This window comes from Primulina huaijiensis, unplaced genomic scaffold, assembly GCF_012295235.1.
Source record: "Primulina huaijiensis isolate GDHJ02 unplaced genomic scaffold, ASM1229523v2 scaffold42415, whole genome shotgun sequence".
Classification (NCBI taxonomy): Eukaryota; Viridiplantae; Streptophyta; class Magnoliopsida; order Lamiales; family Gesneriaceae; genus Primulina; species Primulina huaijiensis.
Window position 1 is genome coordinate 244,733 of NW_027360177.1, and position 26,751 is coordinate 271,483.

The 26,751-nt window shown below is 34.6% G+C and overlaps 2 protein-coding genes and 1 pseudogene across 2 annotated transcripts; 1 reads left to right on the top strand and 2 right to left on the bottom strand.

The window, feature by feature from the left end:
* Positions 1-406: 406 nt before the first annotated feature.
* On the bottom strand, positions 407-4,530 carry LOC140969613 (CRC domain-containing protein TSO1-like; annotated as a pseudogene).
* Positions 4,531-10,229: 5,699 nt separating this feature from the next.
* Positions 10,230-13,735, top strand: LOC140969616 (protein XRI1-like). The gene is made up of 9 exons (XM_073431015.1): positions 10,230-10,433; positions 11,254-11,309; positions 11,412-11,540; positions 12,123-12,256; positions 12,351-12,414; positions 12,500-12,602; positions 12,674-12,717; positions 12,838-12,921; positions 13,155-13,735. The coding sequence occupies exons 1-9, from the start codon at positions 10,414-10,416 to the stop codon at positions 13,427-13,429; spliced, it is 909 nt and encodes a 302-aa protein (XP_073287116.1). The 5' UTR covers positions 10,230-10,413; the 3' UTR covers positions 13,430-13,735.
* A 3,632-nt stretch (positions 13,736-17,367) lies between these two features.
* Positions 17,368-25,039, bottom strand: LOC140969635 (protein RDM1-like). Its single transcript, XM_073431036.1, has 4 exons — positions 24,894-25,039; positions 24,616-24,751; positions 22,928-23,089; positions 17,368-17,941 (listed from the first exon to the last, which is right to left on the bottom strand). The coding sequence occupies exons 2-4, from the start codon at positions 24,746-24,748 to the stop codon at positions 17,574-17,576; spliced, it is 663 nt and encodes a 220-aa protein (XP_073287137.1). The 5' UTR covers positions 24,749-24,751; positions 24,894-25,039; the 3' UTR covers positions 17,368-17,573.
* Positions 25,040-26,751: the final 1,712 nt, after the last annotated feature.

Here is a 26,751-nt window from a genome sequence, read left to right on the forward strand (position 1 = left end):
AGAGGAATAAGAATAAAAGATTTACTACAAAGTGTTCAGACCAAAATGAAATGTGCTGAGGTTGAGTTATGAGTATGTGATGAAATGTGCTGAGGTAGAGTTACGAGTATGTGATCGACAATTTTCAGTGGAAAATTTATTAATTTTCTTATTTCGGTAGTCCTCAATACCGAAGAAAGAGTTGATGATTACTAGATTTGGAATCTCCTTTGGTATTTGAAACGAGGAAAATGCTATGTTGGGTGTAATTGTAGTTGTTTGGATTGGTGCGGGGGGGATATTCCTACAAAAAGAGATGCAAATAAAATCATCTGCTAGGAAGTTATAAATAATGATTTTTGATATCATGTGGTAAAAACGATACGCGCATTAAAAATAAAAAACTTAGTAAAATTGAGCATTTAAATTGGTACCCGGAAAGCATGACCTTACACAAATATTTAATCTTTAGGGTACACTAAGGAACAGCATGTGACTTGCTAATCCGGAAAAACAACGGAAATTAAATGAATTACAATCAAGACTTGTGACATTTTATGAATTCAAGTATAAATGGGCCTCCTGATCTATAAAAGATGCTCAAAGTCATAAAAAAAAAAGGTACTATATGAAGACAAAAACATTATTTATTATACAAGCAATATGCATATTCTAGGAGCACATAACTAAGGCAATCTCAACTAACAAAACTGAATGAATGATATGGCGAACTTTTTACTCTATAAGAGCGTGGTCTGTGATTCTCGAAAATTCACAATTAGAAGCGAATGAAGGAAAAGAGGGAATAGATCGAAGTATCAGTTTTCGACTGCTCCTTAAACTGGAAGATGTCCGGCATTACGAGGCGGCAAAACTCTTTTACTATTCGGAGAAGATGATTTGATGTCACTGATTGGAGACCCTTCTCGGAGAAACTTGGGGATTTCATCTTCTTCAACTGTTTCCAAATGTTTATCAAACTTTGGTGGAGGTTGAAAGAATCTTGGCTCGTATAAACTCGAGGGGGAACTGATGGAGGGAGAAGAACATCTTCGTGGTTTTTTATTCGAGAACAGATGTTTAACCGGTAGCCTAATAAAGCAGACACAGAATTTAGATTCATTAGATGGATGTTGATGGGTATAACAATGCAAGAAATTTTGTCGATTAAACGTACCTTCCGGTCATTAAAGGTGTTGCAAGAGGTGCAAAATCCATGTTCTGCTCATTATGGTGTGCAGTTTCTTGGAAATCTTTTTCCAGCACACTGTTCTCGGTTGTATCTGTTTCATCTTCATATTCAGCTTCCACTCCTATTATTACCACCAATCTCAAGATTAAGAATTGCTATGAAAAATTCAAACTCCCTAAATTATCCAAAAATCCGAAATGTAAGCTCACCAACGCAAGAGGATTTCTTGATTTAATCTGTCTGCGGGTTGCAAGAACGGTCTCTACATGAACAGGTTTGTTGAAGCAATCCATACAGGCACATGGCTCCATGCAGTACACACCAGCAGCAAAACATTCACAGTATCTGCATTCACAATTTAGTTTTATTATAAACATTGCTTCACCAAAAAATGGGCATTCAAATACATATTTTTCAGAGGGGTCGAACCCCGTTCAAGCATTGAAGTCATATTAAGGGAAAAGTTGAATTGCAATAGAAAAATGTATATATATTGTAAAACTAAACGTGTGCCAAAATATACTAAAAGTATAGCTGATGGCAAAACTCGTATAATTTGAACTGTAAAAAAGCCCAAACACCATGATTCAATTGCTGCACAGATTGCCAAAGTTCACGGAAGCTATAAAGAATAGAGCTTACAGCTTTAAGCATTTTGATTTCTTGCAGTTACATCGCTTACAGGCTTCACCTTCCCCGCTTGTTCAGATCTATGCCTAGCAACCCAGATTCAAATATAAGTTGAAAATGTCTAATAAATAAGGAAAAGTAGATCTTGAACTTAGATAGCTCAAAAAAAGACAACCAAAAAGACACACCTCTTCTTCTTTGGACTACTAGGATTGATTTCTTTGATGTTTTCACTCTCAATTTCTACTGAAGTATCAGACGAAGTATTGTTTAACAAATCTTGGCCAGCAGGAGGATGTGAACTGAAAGACGAGCTTGGTCCAATCAAAAGTCTTCCAGAAGCTGAAGCTTCATGGTTGACAATTTTATAGTCCTCAGTAGTTGTTCCTAGAGCATTTAAATGCAAGCCCATGCTAGGTATGATACAAAGCGGAGATTCATTTGTTGTCTTTCTTGGAAATAGTTGCGTGCCATTGGAAGAAGTATTGCAACTGGACTGTGGTAAAACAGAAGAATTGGGGGCTGGTTTCTTGTCCAAATTGTTTCCAAGAGCTCCAGCAATCTCAAAAACCAGACAACGTCTTCTCATACCACGGTACAGACCAGTGAGATGCTACAAAAATGAACATAAATTAGATTCCAGTGAGAAATGAATTAAATATTTCCGTTTGAAACGATATATTTATGCAGGTTCTTTATTGGCTACACGTATTCAATACCAAAAAGAAAAGGTATTGCTAATTTTGTGTTCAGATTCTTGGAACTGAGGTGTTAAAAATTGGAACTTGTGAGAACTCGATGGAATGGAACGATGTGTTACTATTCTAAGCATTTGTTTATTTGATCCAAACATAGTCGATATTTTGGGATGCAATTTTTACCTCGTGATCCATCTTTTCACTTGGATTTTCCCTTAAAGAACCGGCAGTCATACAACATGTCTCAGCATTTTCTATTGTCTCACTTCCTTCTCCAGGTTGAGTAGACAAGCTTTCTAGCCCACTTCCCTCTCCAACTTGTTGGCCAGAAGACACTGCAACAATCAAGTGCATGTGCTGCATGTCATTTCTAGTATTCGCATCATAAGATCCCATATCATTTGGTGATTCAGAAACTAACACATCAGAAGCATCCACAATCATATTGTCCCAATTACACGAGATTGCTTCTTTGTTTTGATCAGTTTGGCATACTCCATCAAGATTCACTTCACTACCGTAAACAAGTGCTGAAGAAGCACAGGCATAATCTGCCGTATGTTTTCCTTTATAGTCAAAGCTAGATCTTAAGGGGGAGTTAGGACTAGTATGATCATAATTTATGTTTTCAGATTTGTCAACCACAATCTTCAGGGATTCATCAAATGTCCGACCGGTCACTACACCTTGAGAATTCCGAGGATCCAGATTTTCTTGTTGGTCATCCATTTTCTTAGTGGCATCCATATCCTTACTATTATCAACTGTGTTTCCATCGTACGAAGAAAACTCAGGTTGTAATGGATCTGGAAACTGGTGCCTGAGCAGGGAAAACCAGTTAAAACAAATATGCTCATATAAAAAACTGTTGTAAATCAGAGGACATTAGTTGTCAGAAATCCGGATAATTACCTTCGAAGAAATCTAGATTCTCCCGGAGACTTGACATGGGGTGAAGTGAAAATATTAGGGAGGGACAAGAAGTTAAGAGGATCGATCGCCTGGGTGATGTGGGTGGATTTAACTGGCTTGATAGGAGAAAGGTTGTTCAGGAACGTAAAGACGGGAGTCCTGCAAACAAAGAGGAAAAATACCTTCTTCGTGTCAGATCAATCACAACCAAAATACCATCAATCTACAACAGAAGAGCCCAATAATTTGTAGTCTACAAAATCAACTACCAGAAAAACATGGAGCACGATAAAATGTAAGAGGAAATCGAGGCTGGTCTAGCACCAAGGCAATACACATAAAGATAACACTTGGCATCGTGATGACCCAATTGACCGAATTATATAAGATCCCTGATGAATCTATAAGTTTGCATCAATTTGGAATTTAACCAAACAACAGAATCCTTGACAACTTTTGAAACTCAAAAAGGCCCAAGTGAACTACCAATTCCACAAGGTGGAGGGAATGCAAGACTCCTATGACAATCTAGAAATCTGTTAACCAAACCTTTCGGCAGCAGTGAGTTACATTGCGGCAATTCCATAACTACGAGTCGGGAACATACTGAATCATCATACAATTCAGCAATATACCTCATACTTATTTTCCTTTTTTTAACAGGAATTAAATAATATAGTCCTAGAAAAATCAACCAAAACTTGAGCCAAAATCAAATTTAGACAGACGACTTAACGCCAAACGTCCGCGACTTATTACCCCCACAATTCCAAAACAAAGAAAGATAATAGACTTGTCCCTCTGCAAATATTGGAAGATTCAACAATTACAAGGTTAGTTAAGAAAAAGATCGAACACATTCTTCAACAAATATCACTTAAACCCAATAGTTATTGTTATAAAAAAATATCATCAACCGAAGACCCAAAAAATGCAGAGCCCAAAAAAACCAACCAAGAACAATAAAAATTCAAACTTTTCGCCCAAGAAACCAAAGCAAACCTCAAATTTGCAAACATTTGTCGCGATCTGATTATTATTGCCCCTCTCCGGGTTATCCATCACCGCATTTTCATCTTCAGTGTCATCTTTTACAGAACTCTCACACCCCTCTTCCATTTTCTGTTTGTAAGTATATCAGTATCTACATCTATCGTATCCTGTTCTCTTCCCATTACAACCCAACCCACCCCCACCTACACGCAAAAACAGACAAACAAACAAATGAAACAATTGCTGTTTGTGATGTGTAGTTAATGCAAAGTAAAACACAGGCCACAGCTGTGGTTGACGTGTAGTTAATGCAAAGTAAAACGTTCACTTGAAAATTTACCAAAATTTAATGTAAACAGATGCATTTCATATAAATTGTCCTTTCTTCCAGAGATACATATTCTTGAACAGCCCATTTATTTCTTGGATATGTAAACCACTACACGGCAATGCTGCTATTTAATGTGGGATTTGATCATTTGAATCTGTCAAATAGAATTCAAACCAAATTCCTCGTATTTCTATGATTCAGATTTGGTTTTAAATTTCAGTTATGCAATTTTGTAGGTTTTTTTTTTTTGATTTCCATTATTAGATAATAATTGCTGGCTTGCTGCTACTAATGTCATCAACACATTTTTCTTGGGTAATAATATTGAAATCATACTTGGTGAAAATCTCGTTGAAATGTTTGACATATGAAACTGGTTGTAGATTGTGCCCAATTTGCTAATTATTCGACAATTATATTTATTTTTTTGGAGATTTTTATCGGGGAGTCATCATTCTATAATTTACTAACAATATGTTGTAATGATTACGAGGAAAACTTGTTAAACATGCGTTAGTTAGGACTGCATTAAACCTAATTCTTTAATCTAATCAGACAAATAAAATAGAATAATAATAAAAATACAACAAATATATCGTAAATCGATATATACAACAATTATTTCGTGAGATTTTGTTATTATCTCATTAGATTTTGATTTAAAAAAATTTTGTATTGAATTTTTTGTGTGGTAAGAATTATTGTACAAATTTAGTTGTATATGTAGTATTATCATATTGAGTAGGTCTCTTTTGAGACAGTCTCACGAATCTTTATCTGTGAGACGGGTCAATCCTACCGATATTCACAATAAAAAATAATACTCTTAGCATAGAAAGTAATATTTTTTCATGGATGACCCAAATAAGAGATCCGTCTCACAAAATACGACTCGTGAGACCGTTTCACACAAGTTTTTGTCTATCATATTTCACATTCTAGATGTGTCAGCATCAATTTTACTAGGTATTTATATTGCAGTGTTAAAAGATATCTAATAAAATATAATTTATCATTTTGGAAATGTACTTTGTTATATGCGCTCACTTAACATGCGGTTCTACAAAAATTAATGGAACAAATTGTGAATGAGTTCCTTCTAGGATGCTTATTGGACTTATCAATTAAGAACCTAACCAAAACAAAACCGATTTATCCTGGTTTAGTCTGAAACCGATTAAATCACATATTAGTTGAATTATTTATCGTCATACTTGGGTTGTAGTCAAGTTTATAAATGAAAAAGCACAAAATAATTATTAAACTAGCTAATAAATAATGGAAAAAATTTATAAATTCTTTGGAAACTGTTTGAATCCAGTTAACGAAAATGCTACATGTACAACTAAATTTCAACAATAATTAATACAACAAAAAAATATAATACAAAAATATCATTTACCGAAATTTCATAATAAATTCAATATAAACTCTTATGATATAATAACAAAATATCATAATATAATTATTATAAATATTTATCGTAACTTTAGCATTCCCAATTCAACTTAATGACCCATTGGGCGACGAATGACCCGATCATGCTTTACTTTTTGGCGCCCCAAAGAATTTAAAATCGTGGGCCACATGTACTCCTTGTCGTGGGCCCTCCCTAAATTCTAAACCGTAAATCAAATAGAAATTGGTTTTTAGAAAATAAAAATAAATTTTTTTTTCGTGTAATTCGAAAGTTCAACTTGGAATCTAATATTTAAGACCCTTATAAAACGTACACAATTTAATTTATATTAGTGCACTGATGCACGAATTACGTATTTATACAATATTTTTTATAATTTATTTTGTTTATATTTAAATGAAGATCAAAATCGAATCTCCGACTTAACTCGACTTTTAAATAAATATTATGTAATATATGATAATTTGAATTAATAATAATAGTTTTTTTTATGTTAAAAAGCTATTGTCCGTTGTAAACTAAAAGTGGCAGATTTTCCGGACCATATCTACCAACTATCGATTCATTTCCTTTTTCTCCTTCTTTCGTTTTTTTTTCCTGCTTTGCCAAACTATTACTTTTAATAATACGGTCCCTTTCTCTGTTTGTTGGTGGTCCTTTGTTAAAAATCCTTCCATCACGTGATTCCCCCATGCTGTTTTGATAAAGAATCCAAATTTAGTCTTTGGCACGCATCATGTGCTTATATAGTTGAATTTTTTTATTTAAAAATAATAACTTTAGTTATTTTTATATTAATAACTTTTCTTATTCTTTTTATTATGAATGATGGATAGAATATCGATTATTATAAAAATATAGATAAATGTGAGACTATCTTGGGCCAAAGTAAAACTGATCACATGAATCTGAATTAGATGAAAATCAATAAGTGTTAACCAGAGACAGACGAAGAAGACAGATCAAACCACCTCGTAAATATGCTCAAGCCAATATGATATCCTATGTACTTACAATAGTTGTTTGTATCCAAATCAATCAGATGATGAACTTATTCCTTCCTCGCTCGTTGATGTTTCAGCACTCAAACATGAAATAAAAATGAGAGATAAGAGTTTACGTGGTTCGGCCTTGAATAACCTACGTCCACGAGAAGAAAGAAGACTAACTCTTTTATTCATATCACCATCACCAGGGAGTATTTAAAATTACAGAGATTATGAATAGCACTCAATAATTTTCAATCAAGCATAAGCTCCTTGATCTCTTATCTCTTCATGTGCTTGAGCCTCTCGTAATTTCATCTGTGTATATTCTGTGTCTTTTCCTTCAGCCGAGAGTTCCGCTTATATGACAGGAGCTGACATGTGCTCTTTTCTCCACAGCTTATACAACTCCCCCAAAGTAACGGCTCCCGAATCCCTCAACTAAATGAACACAACCGGTTGGAGAATCAACGGTTTGCAGCTCTCACTGACTTATTTTGTAGCATCTATTTTGAGAGACACCCAACCTTTTCTCAACAATAAATATAACGTTGAATAAAAAAACATAAATAAATGATCAGAGCATGATTATAATTTTAAATAGCTTTCACCAAATACATTAAGAGTTAATATGTAGCTTCGACTTTAATTAAATAATAAATAGTAGGTCTCTTGTGAGATTATCTCATAGATAAAGATCGGAGACGAATCAACCTCTGTTCATATTTACAATAATAAGAAATAATTTTGATATAAAAAATAATATTTTTTCATAAATAACTCAAATAAAAGATCCTCTCACAAAATTGAGACTGAAATTCTTGAATATGTCTAAATTATTTTTTTTTATTCGGACTTCTACAACTATATTTTCCTAGATTAAGTACTTTCCCAATGTCCCACAAATCTCTGCTACAAGAAGTTCTGTGCTATGATAATGTCCAGGCATGCGTAGTTAGTAGTAGCGCACGTGAAAATGATTCATTCGTATATTTTTTCAAAAACTAATTTATAAGTTGATTAATTTTATGATAGTATGAAAACACTGGTTTGTTCGACCATACTTTTGAGAATCGCTTCATGTGAAAAAACATATGTGATTCTTTTATGATTAGAGGTGTTCAAATTTCAGATAAAACCGAAAAAAAAAAACGAAAATCCAAATCGAAAAAGCCGAACATTGAATCTAACCGAAAATCGAATTTTATAATTCGGATATAAATATTGAGATTGAAATTTTTTTGGTTCGATTTCGGATTATATATGTAAAAACCGAACCGATCGAAAAAATCGAAATTTAATTTAATTAACAATTTTATTTTTATCATATAATAATAAAACACTAAATATTTAAAGTTATGCTCACCCGACATAAAAATAAATAAATAAATAAAAATAACCGAAGGGTGGATGTATCGTAGCAGTGAGTCACGTTCTTTCAAATTGATTAGGCCTTGTTTTTAGGATGTTATATGTGATAGATTCGGTTATCATAAATATGGGTATTCATCGATCGGTTCAATTCGATTCGATTTTCGGTTTTACAAATATATAATTCGATATCCGAATCATTTTTCTTTGGTTCGGTTCGGTTTTCTACCGAAATGATTCGGTTATTTCAGTTTTAATATAATTATTTAAATTAATAAGATAAATATATTGTAAAATATAATATGTTATTTTTTTACATGATTTTTTTTAAGAAAAGGTTGTTGCCTTTGGGTTTAGATCAATTTCTCCGAGTTCCGTTAAAGTCGATGATTATTCGCGAATTCATCCTTGATTGATTGAAAAATCATAATAATAAATGTCTGCCAACAAAAGTAAATGTACATTGAAATTGGTCGATATTATTATTAAATTTGTACTTTCATTGATTGGATTTTTAACTACATTCATTTCGCCAGTAATTGCTTTAAATTAAATATATAATTTCTACTTTATTATATAAATGTATACCTGTAAATATTTAAGGCTACTTTTAATTTGAATTTAACAAAATTATGGTTATCCTTGTAATAAAACAACTGCTTCAAGCTTTATTCAACAAGCCCATATGAAATAAATCAAATAATGTTTTCATTACGCACACGAAAAACTATGCAAGATTTATATATATTTTTGAACATGAAGATATGTTTCGACCACTCTTATTTTTAAGAAAAAAACATAATAAAATTCAAATTCATAATCAAACAAGAAAAAATTACACTAACATTTTAATACATATACACTTTTCCAGATAATAGATATCGATATTATTTAGACAGATTATACTTAGTGGTCAATGGTGTGTGATTGTTATTCCCTCATTCAATTTGTTTATGGCAAAAACTTGTGTGAGACGGTCTCACGGGTCGTATTTGTGAGACGGATCTCTTATTTGGGTCATCAATGAAAAAGTATTACCTTTTATGGTAAGAGTATTACTTTATATTGTGAATATGGGTAGGGTTGATCCGTCTAACAGATTAAGATCCGTGAGACGTTCTCACATGAGACCCACTCATTGTTTATATAATAGACATTTACATAGGATTTCATACCCCAAAAAAAAATGAATTAAATGAAATTTTGATGATAGCCGCGTATCTTAACTCGACCACTCTTTAAATGTGAAGTAGGTCTCTTGTAAGACGGATGAATCATATCTATATCTATAAATAGAAAATATGTCTCTCAAAATTAACTCGTAATCGGGTAGAATGACAATGGGCACGAGTAGAATGTATATTCGACTTGTCCGAATATGTTTGGGTCGGGTTTGTATAGTCTATACTATCTATTCTATATTATTAAATGTGACAATCTTAGAATAACTAATTTAGAGGACACCAAAATATTTAATTCTATAATTACCATTCTTACCCTACTCCATCTATATTTTACATTGAAAAAATATAAACAAAACATCAATTTTAATTCGAACAACTTTTCTAAATTGAAAATAATTTCGTATTAATTGTTTAATATTATTCGATTAAATTAAAAATAATAATAACATGTGTAATGTGTGTATCTTTTATTAGTATTAAATGAGTTTGGATCCGCAATGGATAAAAAAAATGGTGAATTAAATAAAAAAAAGGTAGAATTAAAAAAAGGTTTCAAGTGTGCAGCAACCTACTTTACTCCCTCCAGATTTTTTGGGAAATTTTATTTAAATCAAGGATTGTCCATTGACTTTCGTTTCTTTTGATGATATAGATATTGAAGTTATATTGGAGGACTCACAAACTCACATCACTTGTAAAGAAAACCCATCCATCATAATGAGCAATGATAATGAAAAGTGAGTTGGTTTCTTTGTCTGCTGATTTTACATTTGTTATAGATCACTGGGTTGTGTTTCTGTTTTGCATTTTTTGGCGATTTTTTGTCATTTTTGTGGGCATTAAAAATTGGAAATGCCTGTTCTTGATTCTGGTTAAGTATGGTTTTTTGTAATCTTCGGTGTGTTTGAGTTTTATTTTGCTTCAATAACGTGCGAAAATTGTAATGATGGTGTGGATTTCGATGTTGTTTTTGGGCTCAGGCTCTTTCTTTCTCGACGGGGTTCTGTTTTTATAAATTTTGTTTCATACAATTGAATTTTGTACGTATAATTTTAATTCATTTTAAAAAAAGGAATTCTAAAAGAGCACGCTGATCATTCTTCTTGAAATGTCCGGATTTGGTCAGGGAATTTTTTTTCTGTGCCTAAGTTAAACATCCTCAGTTGTTGGATTTATAGGCTAGGAATACGGGATTTGGAGCTGCCTTTTGTTGTTTTTCTTATATTTACCACTAGAAACTTTGTCGATTTGATGAATGTGATGCATCTTTTTACTCATGCTCCCTCGGCTCGAATTCCGGACCAAGTTACTACATATGAACTGAAATTCCGAGATATGTACTGATATGCTATTAGGCTAACTGGGTGGTTAGATACTGTTTATTTTGGTTATTTTTTATTGCACATAGATGTCCCTTACAGTTCTTTTTTCACTTTGATCATCAGTTCAAACGTGTACTTTGATTTTCTTGATTCTACCATATTTGGGATCTTCGTGGCTATTTTTTTCATGATTTATATGCTACATTATGATCTTAATCTTTTGAATTGATGACAGTGACCCGTGGGATTGGCAGTGTCATGAGTATAATATTGAGGACAGTACCAACATAGGTTAGTCATACCCTCATTTTGAATCCCTCACCCTCAAGTAAAATGCTCGTTTGAACTTGGGTGATGGTTTTTGCTTCTTTTTTTTTTTTTTATGATGAGCAGAAATATCTAAATGGCATTTGGGTGGAGTGGAGCAAAATGAAGACCGTTTCTGTTCTATATTAGATGATGAAACTACTCCAGTCAAGGCCTGTGGGGATTTAACTTGCCATGTAATTGAAAAAAGTTGGGGTGGGCCTTACTCTTCCTGTACTTGTACTAAGTATCACTATTTCTCTTCGTTTTGTAATTGCGCGTGTGTTTTTTGTTTTGAACTATTCTACTTTCATCAAATCAGCTATCATCCTTACCCAATGGACTTATAAGCAAAAACAGAGGTACAAATTATCTCTATCTGGTAGCCACGTTAGCATTAAAATATGAATTTATGTGATGGGTGAGGAACAAGTGATGACACATTTAATAATTCATTCGTAACATGCTTCTTCTTTAACACTCTTGGTTTAAGAAACTAAGCATTGCACAAAATATAGCAGAATGGTTTTATTGATTATTCCACATGTTTCAAATGCATGAAGAAGTTGCATATATATTTACCTGTCCCATAATTGTGCACACTTTGTTATTGCAAATCAGTCTTATATATTGATTCCTTCACACAACAATTTGCTTCTTGTATCAACCAATTTGAAGAGATGTCATATGGCAACAGTATATGGAAACAACAAGTAGTGGATATTGGTACTGTCACTATACAACAAGCCAAGTATTGGGGATTTAGTGATATAAGTGCGTTTTGTTTAACTACTGCAGAAGTTACTGGGAAAGAAGAGTCAGAGCAATGCAGGGAGCCTTCCTCTCAAGCAAAAAGACGTAGGATGCTTCAGTTTGAGTCTGAAGTTTTGAATGCACCTCTTTATAATGATGACATATTTTTAAGATCTAAGGTACATATTTTTGGTAAAAGAGTTAATTTGCAGCACCATCTGATGGTTCCTACCTCCTAGATAGTCAATAATCTGTTGTCTTTTTTTTGTTTAGGAGAGACAGGATTCTCTTGAAGATAATATGCATGATATGTCAGAGTGGGTTGCTGGATTCGCAGGTTTGTTTCTCTCAAAAAATTATTGTGAGATATATGAAAATCAAATCCACAAACGTGGTATCTAGTGATAATTTTGATTTCTTAGATGGTGCATTGGCATCCAATAACGAGTGCTTGGATCCATCATTTGAAGGGTGGATTTCGGATTACTTTAATGACGCCGAGATACATTGCAGCGCTGAAGATATGTATGTTTGCATGGTCTTTGCTTTATCAGTTTATTTAAAACAAGTTTCTGACCAGCTTTTTGTTTGAATAGTTGTGATCCATCTGGAGCATCTGATGTTCAAATCAACATTACAGGTAAATCACGAATAGGTTAGGTTATCAATGGTTAATTAATGTTAAATAATAGCATTATTTTGTTGCTTCATTGGTTTCCCGCCCTTTGTCCACTGCATAATCCATAACATGATATTGCAGAGCTTTGTAAAATGCCTCCAGAATATGATGCTAACGCGGTAACAAATCACCCCGTCACTCATCGTCGAAGTGGTGCTTTCAAAGGTAATTGTGTACTCATTGTTTTCATGGTCCCTTTTGAAAACCAAGTTAGCCAAACTTAATCTGTGGAAATATCCCGTTTCTTCTGTTACTTTGATGGAGAATTATGGTGTTATGACCCGATGACCATCATCTTAAATATTATTTTATGTTTGGATTCATTTTGACACAACATGATCTTGTTCCTTAAACTAAATAAGTATTGTTTCCTATATCGTTTTTTCCCTGTAATTCAGGTAGAAAATCGTACATGTGCACGTTACCTAAACCATCATCATCTGTCGTCTATCCATTTGCTTTCATCAAACCCTGTGGTGCTCATGGAGACATGACTTTGGAGGACATAAACCAAAAATTACACGCTCCACCAAAATCAAAGCAAGACCAAGGAGACGATCCATCTGTTCCTTATCCCACATCAGCATTTTCAGGGAAGCCTGTGGTGGGAAAAACAAAGATTCACACAGAAGGCGGTGAAGGGAGCATTACAATTATGAGAACCAAAGGATAAAAGGATTGGCACTTTCCCAATAATTTTCATGTCTATCATTCTCAAAGTTCACCCAGACGAACTATCCAGTATTTTCTTGATTTCGGAATGATGTAGCAGTATTTAAGGTTTCGACTTCACACTAATCCTATGATTATCATTGTCTCGTGGGATGTTCCTAGTTGTTATTAAAAGCATCCCTTGCCAATGTGATTTTGTACTTGTGGGACTAGAGATCTTTATTAGTTCATCGGTGTGGTATCACTGTTCTAACTTCTGATTTTCTATTTCGTAATCAAGCTTCTATCTTATGTGCATAGATGACGAGTTAATCGTTTATTCAATTATTTTCGAAGTCTTAACTTGGTCTTATTGCGAACAATGCTTATCCAAGCAATTCAAAGGAATCATAATTCAAGATTTGGTGACCAAGACTTGAAGGTAATCAAATGTTTCATTTCATTTCCATTTTGAATGTAAACACACTCACTTTATTCATTATTACACCTAGTATATTTGACGTGTAATATATAATTTTCCAGATATGTGTTAAAACTCGAAAAAGCCATCGAACTGTTTAAAACGGTAGAAAATCGGAAAATCGGCTGGGTTTTTTTTTTTTTCATTTAAAAAAATCAATGTCACCAACATTTTATCTCTCCTACATAATTCTCTTTCATGTTATGTGTAATTTGGAATTTGAAATGTGATGTTGAAAATTTAGTAAAAACTATAAAGTAATAAATATATATTTCATTTACTATATAAAATAAAAATAATATTTTTTTTATTAATCAAGTTCGACTATCCGGTTGAACTTTTTGAAAGGTTATCAATCTAATTACCGACCTGATTATGAAAATATTGGTAAGTGAGCGTTTTTTGGTTGAGTTACTCTAATAATTCAAGTAAGCGTAAACTTTGTATTTTTTGCATATTTACTATATTCTAAAGCTTAAATTTCTTAAACCATCCATAAAAAATTCGAGAGAAAACAATGAGATATTAACTAAAATATTTACCATTTGTTTTTCTTATGTTTGGAATTGTTAGATTATAATGGCTCCACTATTTAAGGATGAAATGAGTACGTCTCTTGTGAGATGGTCTCACGAATCTTTATTTGTGAGACGGGTTAACCCTATCGATACGATTCGTGAGACCGTCTCCCACAAGTTTTTGCCGGATGAAATTGGTTTCGGACTAGTTTATTTAAATCCTTCGCTCTTCTCTTTTGTTCAAAGCAAATGAGAGATTATTTGTGAAATGACTCCGTTGTCTCTATATTTTAGGATTATTCCATATATATTGATTTTGGTTCGACTGAACGTTTTGACGAAACTTCAGTTAAATTATGTTATAGAAAAAACATGATTTTTTCTCTCTTACTGAGAAAGCATTAATTCTTCGGCCCTTTTCTTTTTCTCAAAAGACTTCAATTGGTATGCGCAAAATATATGCCAATTCGACAGCTTTTTGTTCGATTTGTCGTGAAGTCAATTTCTCATGAGTACAAGTCAATGGAATATCCCCCATTCTCTGATGTCCATATAAAAGATACAAACGAGCATAAAAGCCCTCTTTAGTACTTCACTCCATCTGATGACTGACCTCTTGATTAAGTCACGTGAAATCCGTAAGTATGTCAATTTAAGGTCACCACGTGAAAAATATTCATTCAAAAAATCTACAACTCAAAAGCCATGCAATATTGTTTGTTATTCGATGATTCTCTTCAATACCTTCTAAGAAAGAAAAGAAAAAAAAAAGATTCTCATTTTAAAAAACCACTTTGGCTCTCATATATTACTATTACTATTTTTTTTTTTGAAATCATATTACTATTACTATTAGGCTGCGTTTGGTTGCAGGATAAAATAAACTAATGATTAGTATGTAAATGATAAAGAAAATGATTGTCGTAGATATGTAATATATGGTAGTATGTTTGGTAAGATTTTTAAGTGTATGATAATTTTGAAATTTTTGATGAAATGACAAAATTGTCCTTCGTCTTTTTTTTTCTTCCACTCCGACGGCGGCGGTCCGGCATTCCAGCGGTGGTCCGACGACGGATCCGGCAGCCGACGTGGCGGCGATGGCATTCCGGCGAAGGTCCGGCGTATGTCCGGCGGCGGCGAAGGTCCGGCAACGGCGACGGTGGCGGAGGTCCGGCGAGAGCGACGACGGCGGTCCGACAGCCGAGGTGGTTCAATAGCGGTGAAGGATGAATGGTAAAATTGGAAAGAGAGTAGGGATAGAGGAGTGATTAATAATCCTATGGAGGAAGGAGGTATTATTTTATCACACGTAATATCACCTAATCACTCATATGAAGGATTGAGCTGGTTAAATAAAAATCGTACCAAACGCAGGATTAGGTGTGATAAAATAATCTATCACACCTAATCCGCACAACCAAACGCAGCCTTTGAAAGTAAGAACGAGAAAGTGTGACTAAAATTCTCATTTTATAGTTTTTTTAATGTGTTATTTTTTATAGGTTGATATACTTTATTTTTATATTTAAAATAATTTTGTATTAAATATTAATCTATCATTTATTATTTTTAAAGATTATTCATAGATTTATCTGCATCGTTGAGTGTCACTAATAATATGAGAGGCAGTAAAGAAAAGATTAGCCTTAAATCAGACAGGAAGTTGATATCAGTTAGACTTGGTTAGTTCCCGCCCAGAACATTCAACAAACATTTGAGAGACATACATGACCTTCACCACTCTTGTCTTCTCTCCTCCACTCGCCACCCCCTCCATAGCTGACCCAACAGCTCCGAGCACCCAACTTCAGATTAAATCAGCGTCCATTTCCAATAACCTCGTTCCTGAACCTGGGTCTCTTGAATCTTGCAAAAATCTTCAAGAAATAAAGCAATTACATGGCCACTTAGCTAAACTGGGGTTTATACACGACCTCACTGCTCTGAAAAACCTCATTGTCAAGTACTCACAAACGGGGTCTTCTGAAAGCTTAGAGCATGCAGAGATAGCCTTCGAGATATTCAAGAACAGTAAAGAGGATTGCAGTAGCTGGAGTTTATGTTTATCACTCTTTGATAAAAGGAAACTCATTAGCTGGGTCTTTTTCACATTCCATTTTGCTGTATGTTGGTATGGTGATTGAGGGTATCGCGCCTGATAACTATACGTTTCCATTTGTTTTGAGTGCCTGTGCTAAAAGTTCGAGGCTTTTTGAGGGGATGCAGCTTCATGGATCAGTTATGAAATTGGGTTTTTATGATGTTATTTTTGTTTTGAATTCTTTGATACATTTCTATGGGGAGTGTGGAGACATTGAGAAAGGGCTGAACTGAGTGAATTTCGGTTTGGCAGGCAGTGTCATGCTTACGTTTTACGGAATGAACTTGAGAACTGGGACAACATTGGAAATTCACTTATTGATAAGTACAGCAAGTGTGGCATGCAGGAATGGGCTTGCGGAATGTTTGATCAGATGCTCAACAAAACTTTTTTGTCGTGGAATTCGTTGCTTGCAGGTTTTGCCAGAAATGGTGATATCGAGTCGGCCGAGGAAGTGTTTGAGGACATTGCCAGAAAGGGATCTTGTGTGTTGGAACTCAATGATTGGTGCTTTGGTACAACAGAGTTTATTTGGGAACGTGATTGAACTATTTGATTCTTTTCAACGGCGTATGCATTTAATGCAAGTACACATCATCCGCATTCCTTAGTGCCTAATGGGGTAACTTCGATGTTACATGTGAGACACTGCCCCACATGGTTTGGATGGACAAGATTCACACATATATGTAATTTTAAAAAAATTAGTGGACCCCGTGTATGTATGGCTAAATTTGGGACCTTGATTCTATCATGAGAGTAGTGCCCCTACATGTAGAATGAAATCAACCGTCTAATGGACACAAACTGTTGTTACACCTTTCCGGTAAAGAATTACTGCTAAGGTATAGAATGACTGATAACATAACTCATTGAACATTCTATATGCAACCAAGTTGATAAAATAATGACTGCGTTACAACTGATCAACGGGAAAAGCAAAAACTTGGTATCTGTCAAACATGATAAGTTTCATAAAGAATATCTTCTCCATCAATCTTACGTTACACTATTGGCTACTTCCAAGAAAATAGTTTCCTTCTCCCTGATGTTTGCTTCAGGATCAGAGCTTCGGGAAAATGGCATCAATGAGAACATGATACCTGGGATCAGTCTCCCAGAGTTTAGCCAAATGACATGGAGATGCAGTACGGCGATGAATCTGTTCGTTGATCCAGATGCTGGCCTCAGCTTTGCAAGGATGGATGATCATATCCAGGGGAACATTCTTATCATCAGCGCCAATCCCCTCTCTGTCTAACTGCTTTAGATAAAGATTGGTCAGGTAGTGCAGAGGCTGCCCATATATCTGCTTAATTGAGTTGCCTAATCCCATCCACGAGGTATAGGGAATAGCGGTGCCACGCTCACTTGGTATTGGTATCAGGTTCATATATTCTTGGTAACTTGTTGCACGTCTAAAGAGCAATTCTGCATCACAAGGGACAAATTAAGCAGCGTTGGTCTGACTAACAAAATAAACAGCACAAAATAGAAAGTTTTTAGGTTGCATTGACATGTCAAATGTAGTCAGAAAAAAAAGATCCAGGTTTATATGATACATTTGACAGCATCGTTTATTTACAAAATGTCATTTTAAGGCACAAGATAGCAGCATAATTCCATGTTCTAAAAATCTATCCACGTTTTAATTCCCAACTGACTCACAATTCCGGTAATTGAAGTTCCACTTGGAACAAGAGATATTACGTGCAAACACCAAAATAAAAGGAAAAGAAAACAAAATGGAAAAAGAAAAGCTGAAACACTACGCTAATATGTGCATTTTATGGTCCACAAGTGCAGTATCTATTTTAATTTAGGAAATAGATTGCCATTCCCTCGTATCAAACATCGACCAAATATGCATGAAAGCATGGGTAAGCACATACACATATTTAAGCACAAAGTCACAATTAAAAAATATCATCATACAAAAAATGGACAAAGTGAATACATGACTTGTGAATAATCTGTTTTATTGTCAAAATTTATTCAATTTCAATTTCATAACTATATATTTGACATGGAAGAAACAAATTCACTCCTCCGGCAATCTCAGAACATTATGAAGACAACTATCTGAAATATAAGAAGCCTAGACAAAATCTCATTTAAACATGAGACACCCAATGCAAACAGGATCCGAGATGTGTTCCCACAATTTCTCCGAAACACCTATGCTAGCAACCCTATGCGCACATATGCACATATCCTTACACAATCCAAATGCATACTGCTCGTGTGTCACAAGCTTAAGAAGGGTGACCTCAATGTCTAAAGAAACGTTAATTTCCTTCGATAATGAAAAAGCTGATGTGATACTCAATTTTTTTTTATAGGACAGCACTCCACTCAGTCAAACTGAAAATTCACTCAAAGTTCAAAAAACAATAAAAGCATATAAATGATTTTTGAATCAATACAACATTGTTGAGTAGTACTTGAAAAATATGTCCCATTATATTCTTAGGTCTGTTTGCTCTGTAGGATAAGGAAGGGATTTAGTTTAAATCACTCATCATCCATTTGGCTCGTTTTTGGGAAGGACATAAAATAGTGTTTTTTATGTAGGGACATCCTTCCTCAGCCAAGTGATGAGTCTTCCCGTCTTGAACTGTAGCATAGATTGTATAATTTTACCATGATACCCTTCTTTCTCAATCGAATATAACCCTACACCACACAGACGATACACCACCGTTGTGAAGGATGTGAGGGTTTTTCAAGGCAAACTGGTGGCAGGCTGGGGAAAAGGAAATAGCAATTAGCACCCACACATGGTAATTGATGATCCAGATATTCCTTACCCCACAAACATGTTTAATTTTACAGCAATTTAAATGTATCATGGGAAGAAATTGTTATGCCTCTCAACAATTAAAAGTAGTTAAAAGAGTGAAAGAAGAAAAACTAAGAAGAAATTGAATATTGTATTGAATTAATAATAAATCCCAGGACCCAAGAGTATATTTGCTCTGTACAATCTCAACTCCCTAGCAGACTGCTAGTAACTCACTCAACAAGAAATATAACCGAATGAATCCCTCTACACGACCCCCTCTCATGTTTTATACCTTCCCCCCACGTGTTTTTCCCTTCCCATTCCTAGCATAGACATTTACAATCTTGGGCAGGGGTCTTTCATTATCATTAGTAATCGGGCCCAATAAATATGGGATAACTAGACCCAATGGATCTGGGTTCATGAAACGTCCCGCCTCTTCAAAAATCGCCTTGTCCTCAAGGCGAAAATCTGGAAATTGAGCTGTAAAATCCTCCAAGTTCTCCCACGTAGCATCCTCCTCTGTTCTTCCTTCCGAACGCACGAGCAGCTGTTTTCAAGGTTTTCCTTTTATCTGTTTAACGCATCTAGCCAAAATCAATCCGGTTCAAAAGTAAAAAATAAATCAGCCTCCAATTCACTAAGCAGCTTTGTCTCAGCGTAATTCTTTCCCACTGCTCGTTTAAGGTATAATACAATAAAAACAGGGTGCACCTTAGACCCCTCGGACCATGATCTTGCAGGGAGATCTATCTCTTAGCAGATCAATGGTATCACTCAAGTCAATTGCTAAAGTGAGTGAGGTGGAATTTTGTGGGGCAGTCTTGTTGAAGTGGAATGACAGTGAAGGGGAGAAACCAAAAGTAGGAGTGCACTATGATGAAGTGATGAAGAACATTTTTGGCAAGTATGAGGGGTATTTCAAAAACCTCACTAATTACCCACGTGTAGGAGAGAAGATCACGCTATTATTATTAGAAAGGGAGATGGTCCAGTATCGGTGCGACCATATCGCTATTCCCACCATCAGAAAGATGAATGTATGGTGGAAGATTACGAACTGAGTTTTGGCGGTGTGATCGCAACTTTAAATGCACCATATCCATTTCTTGGACATGAACCTCCATTCAACTTTGTTAGCGTATTTAGATCATCTGCTGTTGAGCTCGCTCAAGATTATACTCGAGCTGCCTCAAAAGTTCGTATTGATCAATCAAAGCGCGCGAGACTGCCACCACGGTTGTTTCCGCTGGTAGGAATTGAATTAGAGTAGGTGGTTTTCGCACGCTGACCACTATATTTCTTTTTAACTAATAATATAACAAGGCTCGATTAGGGGATATTGTTGGCTTGTATCACGCCTGATTTGAGCATTTCTTCCACCATACATTCATCTTTCTGATGGTAGGAATAGCGATATGGCTGCACTGATACTGGACCGTCTCTCTTTCTGATAATAATAGTGTGATCTCTCCTACGCGTGGGTAATTAGTGAGGTTTTTGAAATACCCCTCATACTTGCCAAAAATGCTCTTCATCGTTTCATCATAGACTCATAGTGCACTCCTCCTACTTTTGGTTTCTCCCCTACACTATCATTCCACTTCAACAAGACTGCCCCACAAAATTCCACCTCACTCACTTTAGCAATTGACTTGAGCGATACCATTCATCTGCTAAGAGATGGATCTCCCTGTAAGATCATGGCCCGCTCCTTCCAACTAAATCTTATATGCATATAGTAACACGTCTCCCAAAGTGCGAAGCCATTCGACCCCTAGGATTAGATCAATGCCGTCTAGCTCAAACAAATAATCCTCAATTTGAATTTGACAAGGAATGGATTATGTTTTAAATGCGGGGAACCATATCACCCGATGCACCAACAAAATTCCGAGAGTCGCAATTTTAGCGGAAGAGGATGGAGAAGAAGGCGAATTGGAGCCGGTGAAGGTGGAGGGGGAGTAGAGCAAGCCGTAAAGGAAGCTGAAGGTTGGGTGGAAACACCCAACACAAAATATAATACCTTAGAACTGCTCCTGTATTATGTCAATGGCATTGATCAACCGCAAAATTTGAAGGTGAAGGCGAGGGTGGCTGGTTGTGAAATATTGGCGATGGTTGATAGTGTTGCAAGCCACAACTTCGTCTCGAGAAGCTTGATTGCAGAACTGGGGCTGATGGTTGATGATAGTTTGTGTTTTGGGGTGAGTCTTGGGGATGGGTGTCGCAGATCGTGTAAGAGGGTGTGCAAAGAGTTGAATGTAATTTTTTTGACGAGATACAATCCCGACATCTCAATTCTTTTGATTTGGGAACTTAGCCACTCCACCACTCCAAGGTCCACCGCGAAGCAACTAGACGACAATTGATGATGAAATGGGGTGAACACAACCTGGACGCCGAAGGTTCACACTTTGTTAGCGGGGAATATTTTTGAGGTTGTTTTCAGGGATGGGAATTTTTTGTGGCGGGCGCACCATCGAAACATGGTACATAATTTATGGCAAACCAACCCACCTCAAGAAAAGAAGCAGGCAACAACGATAGAACCAACATTGGTGATCAAGCTCTTCAAGCAAGTATTGATGAATAAATGAGTTTTCCAACTATTCTTTGATATCAATATGAATCTACCTTAGGTCCTTAACACCATCTTTGATATCTCCTAGATAAGTATATGATGGTTTGCAACCACTCATCCCAGTTTCTTTCAAGAGATCAAGGATATACTTTCTTTGGGAAACCATGAGTTCCGTTTTGGACTTACCACCTCCATTCCAAGAAAAGACTTTAGCTTACCTAGATCTTTCATCTCGAATCCTCTTGCCAAGCTTTTCTTCAATATGCCATCTCTTCGAAATCATCTTCTGTCAATATTATGTCGTCAACATAGACAATCAGTACAAAGATCTTTTAGGTATTGGATTTTCATGTGAAAAGAGTATGATCAGACTGTCCTTGAAGGTAGCCATGTCCTTTAACAAATCTGGTGAATATTTCAAACCATGATCTGGGAGATTGTTTCAACCCATGGTGTGACCTACTTACCCTAAATATCTTTGATCCAAATTGATCATTAAATCCAGGTGGTGGTTCAATATATACTTAATTTTCTAACTCACCGTTTAGAAATCCATTCGTCACATCCAGCTCATTGAGTGGCCAATCTAAGTTTGCTGCACCTGCCAGAATAACTCGAACTACATTGAGTTTAGCCACTGGAGAAAATGTTTCAGTTTGGTCAACTCGTATGTTTGGGTGAAGCCTTTGGAAACCAAACGAGCTTTGTACCGTTATAAAGATCCATCGGAGTTGTAATTTGGAGTAAAGATCCACTTACAACCTACAAAAGATTTCCCACTAGGTAGATAAACCTTCTCACAAGTAAGGTTTTTCTCTAGATCTCTCATCTCCTCATAAATCGCTTATTTCCACTCAAGTACCTCAAGCCTCATGTCCATTGTTTGGAATACGAATGGTATCCATCTGAGACGCCAAAGGAGCAATAAGAGGGGGACATATTTTTATAAGATACAAATTTGATAATGGGTATTTCCTGCAAGATCGGATATCTTTCCTTTAAGCAATCGGCAGATCAATGTTGCTCGAAGGTTTATTTTCAAGTGTACCTGGAATTTGAGCATAGAGACTCATTGAGATGCCATTGTGTGTTCCATGATTAGGCTCTAGAGTCGATTCATGGCTCTGTGACGGGACAAAGTCTCCCTCTCTCTTTACATCCCTCTTCCTTGTATAAACAAGACCTTTAAATTGTTTCCCACCAGCCTCCACTGTAAGTGATATAAAATTTTGCTCAAATCTAGGTCGGTTGGAGATTCATCATTTCTAAATTCTATTGAAAAATCAGAATTGGTTATACAGTCATCTTCACTGTTACTATACTCCCCCTAAATATGAGAGTTGTAGAAAGAGTAGCCTTCGAAGGAGAGAATTTTTTTTTTTTGTGAAATAGGGTCAAAGCATTCGTATCCTGTTGGTTTGTAGGATAGCCAACACATACTTTACGACCACCATACACTCTTTTATCATTGTACTCAATCCAGCAGGATGAGTAATGTTTTTTGGTTTTGAATGTATATTTCAAGCATTGGTAACAAAAGATGTAGTTAATATAGAATTGAAAAAGTTCAATGGATTACCGATTACATATGAATCTGTAATTTTATTGCAATGGTGAAAAATTATTTATGTGCAGCCATTTTGGTCTGTAGACAAGATGTGCATTATTCAAAACTTGTAATTTGGTTTAAGTGTTCACATATGCTCAGTTTGTGTGTTTTTGTTGGCATGTCGCCAAACAAACTCGTAGTACCACCGTTGAAATGGAATGTCGATGTTTAATTATTAATTTAATGTGGTGTTAAGATGGTTAGATATCTAGTGGAGTCTGCCGTAACCATATGAAATAGTGTAATCTATGGTCTTCATTCCATTACGAGATAAGAAATTGTGAATGCACGTTGTGTTGAGAACATCCATGATGGAACAAACTATTCCATGTATAAGTTGATTATACATGTGTATGAACAACATGGTTCCAAAACTATTAGCTGAATATTGAGTTGTGCATTATTTCTCTCATTGGTTGAATACCTTACTAGAAGAGCCAACTAATAAAATTTTGTGAGGTTAGACATTAGACCGAAAGGGTTTGATTTCGCTTTTATCTCTAGTATGAAATTAGTTAAAGCATATATTTCTTTTATGTGGCTAAAAGTAGGTGTCGGCACCCCGTATTTCAGTTGTCTGATAAACAACAAGCTCATTTATGTTATTAGAATGAAAAATTATACAACTGTATTTATCTATACGGTGCATGCTTCAATCTAGTGTTACAATTTATATGGTTTCCCCATGTAACAGTTATATAGAGCATTATCCCAATAAATCATCTCAAAGTTGAAATTGGATTCTACAACACAATGAAATCGAAATAGTAAACAAAAAAAAAAAGATCCGGCATAGTGTAATTTTTAAAACAAATGAAAGGTATCTAAGTCATTCAGTGGAAACCACAAATTTTACCATTCGTATTAAAATCACACCAAACGCTGCATAGTTTATCGCATAATTTTCACCTTTTTATCACTCGGATTACATATCCATCAGTTATCTTATAGAGCATGATCTCAACACTATTACATATAATAGGAAGCCAAGATAAGCATACGCCTGCATACCCGACTACCCAAAAAAAAGAAGTAAAAAGAAATCACCAGCAATTACCCATGAACTGGTAGGAAAGCAAGGACTCGGAATAAATTACAGCCATATGGAGTTTATAAGAAGGTATTACCTTCAGGAGTTAATCCTGTAACAGGACCATCGACAGCCATTGACTGGATGCTGTCATTTTCTACATCGTCGGATGAAGAAGAATCGTCGGATGAGATATCAACCCGATCATTAGACGGTAAGGGCTTCTCCATTTGCTACAAATTGACAACAAAATTCAAAAAGAAATTCATGTCAGATTATTAAATTTGCATAAATTATATCACACAAGGTTAACATTTTCCTTCTCAAATTCAAAGCGAAATAAAGAATAGTAGGAAAAAGGTAGGCTACTCTTACACTGGAAGCAATGGAGAAAAATGGATTTGGGGATTTCTTTGAAATCGAATGAGGGCCGGCAAACACGGAACAATATGAATGAGAGAATATAAGAAATTGTTAAGAATTATGTAATTAAATTTAGTATTAATAGAAATAAAAATTTATTTCCTCCCAATTTTCATGAAATCAAGAAAAGGGAGAAAAAAATCCATAATTTTTTTTTTTGAAGTTTGTGAAATTTTTTTCCCATATCGAGGCTGTAGCTTCGATATTTTTTCAAGAAACAATATTTTTGAAAAAAAAATTAACATACGAACATTATTTATTAAATATTTTTAAAACATATATGAATATTATTTTTTATGAATTTAAATTTAAATAAATGAAAATTGCAAAAGAGTATGATATCATCGTTTCAAACTATTGATGGAAAAAAAATTTGATCGCATGCTGTTTTTCAAATAGCATGTAATTTATGCATACACAAAGATAAATTAGATACCTTTTCTTACTTAGAAGCATAAGATTTAGGCTTTGTATGTATAGTTGTGATGTTTTTAATCTTATATCTTCCATTAAATCAATTATAGTCGTATAATGTTTTGGTCGATTTAAATCATTTTTTCCAAAATAATGTAATTAAATGACTAATATTATTGTAAATTTTTTTAAATAAGGGTTAAAAAAATTCTTGAGATATACACATGTCTTTGACAATGTAATTATAATTTTTAATAATGATATTAACCATATAATTACATGATTTTGACAAAGAAAAACAAAAATAAAATAAAAAAACATATTTATATAACTATAAATGATTTAACGAAATAAACATAATTAAAAATGTCACAAACCCATACATACAAGACTAAAATTGATAGTAATCAAAAAACAAAAAAGACTAAAATTGATATTTTGCACAAGATTTATCTATAGACATGGTTTTCGAGCCAAGGATAATGTTTGAAAACTAAAAATGGTATGAACTCTTAGTCAAATACATATTAATTTTATAAATTTTTTGTTTGGTCGGAAAACATGAAACTTAAGCACTATAAAAAGGAAGAAATTTGAAAAAATAATAGCATGTGTTTTCGTCACCCCTTCGAAACCTCGGAAAAATATGTCAGTTTTAGTCTACTATTTTATTCAACTGACTACGCCGAGGTAATTTCTTAAGACGTGGCTTCTGCAAAAGTTTGTTCCCAAAAACTCCTCCATCAACCTTGAGAAAAATGAATGGTGTGCGGTCATTACATTCAGGTAGGGAAAGACGATCGAGAAATTTAAGTCATAAAGTGATTTAATTGATAAGAAAAAGAAAAAACGTGGGAAAAACTACGAATTGTCGATCCTTTTTCGGTTTTAGAGACACGGGACATTAGTTTTTAAAAAATGAAGTAATTAAAATTAACAGGCCCTTTTAGAAATCCATGTTGTACACAAAGCATCGCAAAGGCCCATTTTAATATTTAACAAAAAGGCCCAGTCCCAAAACAAAGATCGAAACATAAGGTCGGTCCATTAAACAACGTAGTTTAATCGTGACGAGTATCTTTTTACACGTGATGTATATATATGTCAAAAAAGTTGTGCACAAATTTTAAAATTTACTTAAAAATAAAATTATATAGATTATTTTATGTGATGTTTTTTAATAATAATTTATAAATGAGAAATACATGATCATTTTAATTTAGATAAGATTTAAATATATTTGTGTGTACATAAATTTATGATAATAGACTTTTAAATTCGGTATGGATAAAAACAAACATGACACCAAAGTTTGTTAATATTAAGATGACAAACATGACACCAAAGTTTGTTAATATTAAGATTTCAAGTTTAATAAAATAGTATCGTATGNTTA

Excerpts from the sequence above, each read along its gene's own strand:
- LOC140969616 (XM_073431015.1), top strand. The coding sequence starts at position 10,414 with ATGAGCAATGATAATGAAAA. Across the intron at positions 12,415-12,499 it reads GTGGGTTGCTGGATTCGCAG|ATGGTGCATTGGCATCCAAT; the intron begins GTTTGTTTCTCT and ends TTGATTTCTTAG. Across the intron at positions 12,922-13,154 it reads TCGAAGTGGTGCTTTCAAAG|GTAGAAAATCGTACATGTGC; the intron begins GTAATTGTGTAC and ends CCTGTAATTCAG.
- LOC140969635 (XM_073431036.1), bottom strand. The coding sequence starts at position 24,748 with ATGGAGAAGCCCTTACCGTCTAATGATCGGGTTGATATCTCATCCGAC. Across the intron at positions 23,090-24,615 it reads TACAGGATTAACTCCTGAAG|TGGAGGCTGGTGGGAAACAA; the intron begins GTAATACCTTCT and ends TATCACTTACAG. Across the intron at positions 17,942-22,927 it reads TCTCTATGCTCAAATTCCAG|AATTGCTCTTTAGACGTGCA; the intron begins GTACACTTGAAA and ends CTTGTGATGCAG.